The sequence below is a fragment of the Sapajus apella genome, unplaced genomic scaffold (genome assembly GCF_009761245.1).
Source record: "Sapajus apella isolate SASKATOON/1434 unplaced genomic scaffold, GSC_monkey_1.0 scaffold83, whole genome shotgun sequence".
Lineage (NCBI taxonomy): Eukaryota > Metazoa > Chordata > Mammalia > Primates > Cebidae > Sapajus > Sapajus apella.
In genome coordinates this window covers 3809262-3815342 of record NW_022437023.1, presented here as the reverse complement: position 1 = coordinate 3815342, position 6081 = coordinate 3809262, and the positions used below count along the sequence as shown (strand labels likewise).

At 48.8% G+C, this 6081-nt stretch overlaps 1 protein-coding gene across 2 annotated transcripts in view; it reads left to right on the top strand.

Moving 5' to 3' along the window:
• Positions 1-2196: 2196 nt before the first annotated feature.
• The window catches only part of ETV7 (ETS variant transcription factor 7), a 47842-nt gene continuing 43957 nt past the window's right edge, over positions 2197-6081 (top strand). Inside the window, exons 1-2 of one of the 2 annotated variants that reach the window (XM_032253564.1) lie at positions 2197-2528; positions 4371-4506. In XM_032253564.1, the coding sequence (XP_032109455.1) occupies positions 2523-2528; positions 4371-4506 (142 nt within the window). In that variant the 5' untranslated portion in view covers positions 2197-2522. The remainder of the gene's footprint in view (positions 2529-4370; positions 4507-6081) is intronic. The other variant, XM_032253563.1, reaches the window with a different exon arrangement.

Below are 6081 nucleotides of genomic sequence, written 5' to 3'. Positions count from 1 at the left end.
CGAGATGGTGCCACTGCACTCCAGCCTGGCAACAAAGCGAGACTCTGTCTCAAAAAAAAAAAAAAAATCAAAACAATATGTAAAGGTTTACAGTGAAAACCCTTTCTCTTATTTTCTACCCTAAATTCCAGTTATGCTTATTAGTTTTTATGTATCCTTCCAGAGGTTCTTTGTATAAATACTAATTAATACACACACACACACACACACACACACACACACATATTTACATACAAGAGGTAGCATGTAATACACACTGTTCTGTACCTTGATTTTTTTTGCTTAGCATGGATGGTCAGGCACTGTTCTGAGTGTCTTACAGATGTTAACTTACTTTTTCATAACAACCTTATGAGATAGGTATTATTATTTGCTCTTTCTTACTGTTAAGAAATTGAGGCAGTAGTTAATAGAGAGAGGCAGTAGCGGGGTTAACAGACTTGCTCAAGGGCACGCAGCCGGTAAGTGACATGGCTGGGATTCCAAACCAGGCAGGTATTCCTAAGTCTGGATTATTGACCACTATGCCATACTGCCTCTTGGAGAGCCTGCTATGATCCTCAGAGAACTTCATAGAGCTTTGCACTGTGTTCTGTTAAATGAATGTACACAATTTGGCTGGGTGTGGTGGCCCACATCTGTAATCCCAGTGCTTTGGGAGCCGAGATGGGAGCTCACTGGAGCCCAGGAGATGGAGGTTAAGGTGGGCTGTGATGGCATCACTGTACTCCAGCCCAGGTGATAGAGTGAGACCCTGTCTCTAAAAAAAAAAAAGGAAAATTAAAATTAAGGGAAATGAATGTACATAACTTTATCAAGCCTCCTTTTATGGACACCTGAGTTATTTCCAATACTTAGCTATTATAAACCATGATGAAATAAGTAACCATGTATACTTTGGATATTTGTTGAATGAATTTCCTGGGGGCAGATTGCTGGGTGAAAGGAAAATGCATTTGTGACTTTGCCAGACCCTGCCATGGGGTTGCACCACTTTACATTCCCAGTGGAGTGCCTGTTCCCCTCAGCCTCTCCAGCAGATTATGTCATTAAACTTTAAAATTTCTGCCAAATTTATGGGTAAAAATTTTTAACTCAGAATGACTTTAATTTTCACATTTAAAATAATGAGTTCGCCTGAACATCTTTTTCTTTCTCTGCTGCCCAGGCTGGAGTGCAGTGGCACAATCACGGCTCACTGCAGCCTCCACCTCTCAGGTTCAAGCGATCTTCCACTCTCGGCCTCCTGAGTAGCTGGGGCTACAGGTGTAGCCCTACCAAGCCGGGCTAATTTTTTAAATTTTTGGTAGAGACAGGATCTCACTATGTTTTCCAGATCAATGTCAAACTCCTGGGCTCAAGCGATCCTTCCGCCTTGGCCTCCCAAAGTGCTGGGATTACAGGCATGAACCACCGCGCCTGGCCCTGGGCATCTTTTTTTTTTTTTAATATTCAGGAGCCATTTAGCATTTCCTTTTATGTGGACTGTTTATTCATATCCTTTGCTCATTTTTTTTTTCTCCTGGGTTTCTTTACTTGTTCTTCCTGATTTCTTATTGCTGGCCTAGAGCTTATGATGATGCACCAGTGCTGAGCCTTCTTTGCAACAGCGTCTACACCCTCAGATTTTCAGCAGAAGGTTGTTAAGGCTTTTCTTTCCTTTTCTTCGGTGTCTGCTGTGTTTTCATGCGCACAACCTCTCTTGAGGCAGGGGGAGCTGAGGCAGGTGGAAAGGGTGATGGTGCCAAGGCATCAACCCTGGAACAGCCAGAGGCACCGGGGAAAGGTGTCAGTCGGGATCTCCAAGTAGTCTGGCGTTGCTTAGGGGAGCACAGCAGCTCTGATGGTGGCACTACGGTTCCGGACCTGTTGGGTATCCGCGAGGAGACAGGGTCGGGGCTGGGAAGTTCACTCACCCCTAAAGGGAGAGGCACCAAGTCCAGGAACACCCCATGGGCGTCCCTTTCCCATCCCAAGTGTGGAGACTCACAGGGTCCTGGTCCTAAGCTCGGGACCATGAGAGACGCAGTTGGTCCCGAGTTCAGGACTAGGGGTCCCCTTAGCTCCTCAGATCCCGCAGAATCCCGCCTCTGCCCCATGGGAGCCAAGGCCAGGCCGCCCGAGGTGCTGTCCGCCGGCGGGAGGCTGTGTTCACTACCGACGCCTCCCAGGCTGGCGAGCGAGCAGCGCCCCGGGGCTGCGCTCCCGCAGAGCTGGTCCCTGCCCTGCCCCTACCTGCAGCCGCGCGAGTGGAACCGCATCCCGCTCTTTCGTTTTCGTTTCCCGGAAGGAAAGCGATTACTGGAGAGCCTCGGCGCGCCTGCCCGCCTAGGGAAGACCCGGGTGCACACGCCTTGGCGCTCCCCGAAAGAGATTTCCTCCCACACATCCTTCCAGTTCTTGGAGCCAGGTTAGGGGTTTGGGGTAGGAGGACTCGGGACCACAGGTCTTAGGGCCCCAGCAGCCACAGCCGGGAGAGCGCTCGCGACAGAAAACCGGTGGCTTCCTCATCTCTACCTGTAATGCAGGTAAGAGCCTGGCGGCTGAACACGCAGCGCGTCCGCGGAGCCCCCTGCTCCCTCATCCTCTCCCCACCACCTCGATTTCCAAACCTATTTTATCAGACCTTTTACCTGGTGGGAACCTCTCTTTCCAACACATTCCTAAACCTCACAGCCATCCCTCACTCACCTCCCTTTCCACCTCCAGACGCGGGTCGCTGCCTCTGACTCTCGGTGTCATAGACAGCTCCGAAGGCAACACGCACAGTCCCTGCAGGCCCTTTCTGCAGTCCCCTTACCACTGGTCGCGACTACACCAACCAGATGTGAGGTCCCTGGAAGTTCCTGCCCAAGCCTGGTCCTCACAGCTGGTGAACGCATTCATGCAGGGATCCCCTCTTTAGCAGCCCCTCCCCACTCACCGGTTTCCTAGGAGCCTCAGAACTGCCCCCAGAGCTGGGGCTCCGTCCCACTCCAAGGCCTTTCTCCACTCCCTTCTCGCCAAGACCCATATCCATTTATGAGACCCTTCCCTGGCCTCCATGCTGAAACCCAGGAGTCTGATCCTCAGCAGCTCCATGGCTGGCATTTCCTAGTCAGTTACAGCCCCGAAATTCCCCACTCCTCTTACTTGGAAGAGGGTCGAGGAGTCGACAAGAGGCCTCCTGCGAGTCCTACGCAATTCCTGTGCCTTGGGCCCCTTCTCAGCAAGGCAAGCTTCCCTTCCCCACCACGTGGCAGCCCCTGAGGTTTGATTACTTGGGATACAGCACCAACGCGGGAGTTGGTGGGGCACAAATGAAGTGAGAACGACCCTGAAAGCTGTTGAATCCCCTTTCGCTGCAGCCAAGGCTTCTGGAGTTTACTTTGTTGGCTCGGATTCAAAATCTTTCTCAGCTCTTCTTGGTTCCCAAGAGATGAATGTAAAGCTGCTGACGATCCTAGAGTGAAAAATGACTTGGTGGAACTGGTTTCGCTTTTCCTTTGAGTGCTGTGGCAGCCTGTGGCTGAGCAGGAGTCCCAAGGAGCCTCCTGTTCCTACAAAATCCTGCCACCTTTTTTGTTTTCTCATCGAGATGGAAGAGCCCCGTCATCTCTGGAGGCCATGCTGATTGTCGAATTGTAAAGATACAGGCTTCCAGTAATGAGACCTTAGGATTCAGAAATGTATCCTTTCTTCTTCTCTTTTGAAAACAGTGTTTGTTTGTTCTGAGACGGAGTCTTGCCCTCTTGCCCAGGCTGGAGTGCAGTGGTGCGATCTTGGCTCATTCCAACTTCCGCTTCCTGGGTTCAAGTGATTCTCCTGCCTCAGCCTCCGGAGTAGCTGGGATCACAGGCTCCATCAGCATGCCCAGCTAATTTTTGTATTTTTCGTAGAGACGGTGTTTCACCATGTTGGTCACGCTGGTCTGAGACTCCTGACCTCAAGTAATCCATCCGCCTCAGATTTCCAAAGTGTTGCGATTGCAGGTGTGAGCCACCGCGCCCGGCCTGTTTGTTTATTTCTGATGTAAGGTCTTTTGATCCTGACCCCTCAGGTTTCCTGCGCTGTCCTCGCCAAGGATCCAGTGAGTATTCCTAGGCCCTCAGATTTCAATCAGACAAGCCTTGGCAGGGGATCCCTCTGGAGGAGTTAGCCACATTTATGGAAAGCTTGAATTGGAAGGGTGTCATTTATTGTGTCCACTGGGTACAAGATGTTGATGAGACTGAGTTGAAGATATACATGGTTCCTACCTTTAAGGTTGATGCAGTGTATTGGCAGAGATAAACACTCTTTCCCTTCCAAAAAATTCTTCAGACATTTAAAGATGGCTGAGCCTTCACCAAGATGCTCTTCTTCAACTGCCCTGGTTTTTCTTTCTCTAGGGGGGAGAATCGGCCGGTTCTCCTATAAGCCCTGTGGCAGTCATGCCTCCCCTAGGCACCCACGTCCAAGCCAGATGTAAAGCTCAAATGGAGCTGCTGGGTGAAGGGGGGATCTGCAAGCTGCCAGGAAGACTCCGTAAGTAGAGGGGAGGAGAAAAGGTGACTTTTAAAATTAATTTTTTATTATGTTTTAGATACAGGGTCTTGCTCTGTTGCTTAGGCTAGAGCGCAGTGGTGTAATCACAGCTCAATGCAGCTTTAATTTTGAGTTCCTGGGCTCAAGTAATCCTCCCACGTCAGCCTACCCAATGGCTGGGACTACAAGCACACGATGGCTAATTTTTAAATTTTTAGTAGAGATGGGAATCTCACTCTATTGCCCAGGTTGGTCTTGGACTCAGGCTATCCTGTCACCTTGGCCTCTCAAAATGCTGGGATTATGGGTGTTAACCACTACACCTGGCCCTTAAAATTAATTTTTATTTTTTAAAATAAGAGACAGGGTCTCACTATGTTGCCCAGGTTGGTCTCAAACTGGTTGAGCTCAAGAAATCCTCCCAGCTCAGCTTCCCAAAGTGCTGGGATTACAGGCATGGGCCATTGTGCCTGCCAAAATTTTATATATATTTCATAACATAACTTTGTACCCCATAAATATATACAATTATGATTTATAATTTGTCAATTAAAAATTTAATTTTGGCCAGATGCCAAAATGAAATTACCTTCCCTCTGTTTGCTGTTTCTTTGCTGAGTTTTCTTTAGCTTTTCCTTGGTGAGAAAGTTGGAGAAGGTATACAACAGATACGGACAAATGTGGGGGCCAGGCAGTCTCCTCATTGGTAATATGAGGATTGGGATCAAATGAGTTATTGGGTCCCTTCCAGCCTAAAGACAAAGAGTTGGGGACATTGCCAGTGAAGAAGCTAGAGAGGCTAAACACTGGGTGGTTGTATGTATGTAGAACCCTCTCTTCGATAAGTGTTTACTTTTTTTTAAATTTTTTTTTGAAATGGAGTTTCGTGCTTGTTGCCCAGGCTGGAGCGCCATGGCGTGATCTCGGCTCATTGCAGCCTCCATCTCCTGGGTTCAAGTGATTTTCCAGCCTCAGCCTTTTGAGTAGCTGGGATTACAGGCGCCCGCCACCATGCCCAGCTAATTTTTGTATTTTTAGTAGAGATGGGGTTTTGCCATGTTGGCCAGGCTAGTCTCGAACTCCTAACCTCAGGTGATCTGCCTGTCTTGGCCTCCCCAAGTGCTGGGATTACAGGCGTGAGCCACTGCACCTAGCCTTAGTGTTTAATTTTAGTGTTACAAAAGTAGCATGTGCTTGTTGTCAAAATATAGGGAAATGACAGAGATGTATAAGAAAAATATACAGAATAGCCATATCCACCCAAAGGTAACCATGGGAAACATGTTGGCCACAGCCTTTCACTTCCTTTTCCTAAGCAGTGCTCTCACTTAAGGAAACTCATAAACATGGAGCAGGCTCAACATTAATGCATTCATGCCTATGTTTCAAATGGCAAAGCTGGCAGGAGAAGAGCTAAGTGACATGCCCAAGATCATACAGGCTCTTGGGCCAAAACTTGGTCCTGCTGATAATCTCAGGGATTTTTAAACCGTGGTTCCTAAGCTGTAGAAATCAACAGATTGGCAGCCGTCCGGGATCTGGGTGGGAGGTCTTGGGGCAGCTGTGGGCAGGCAC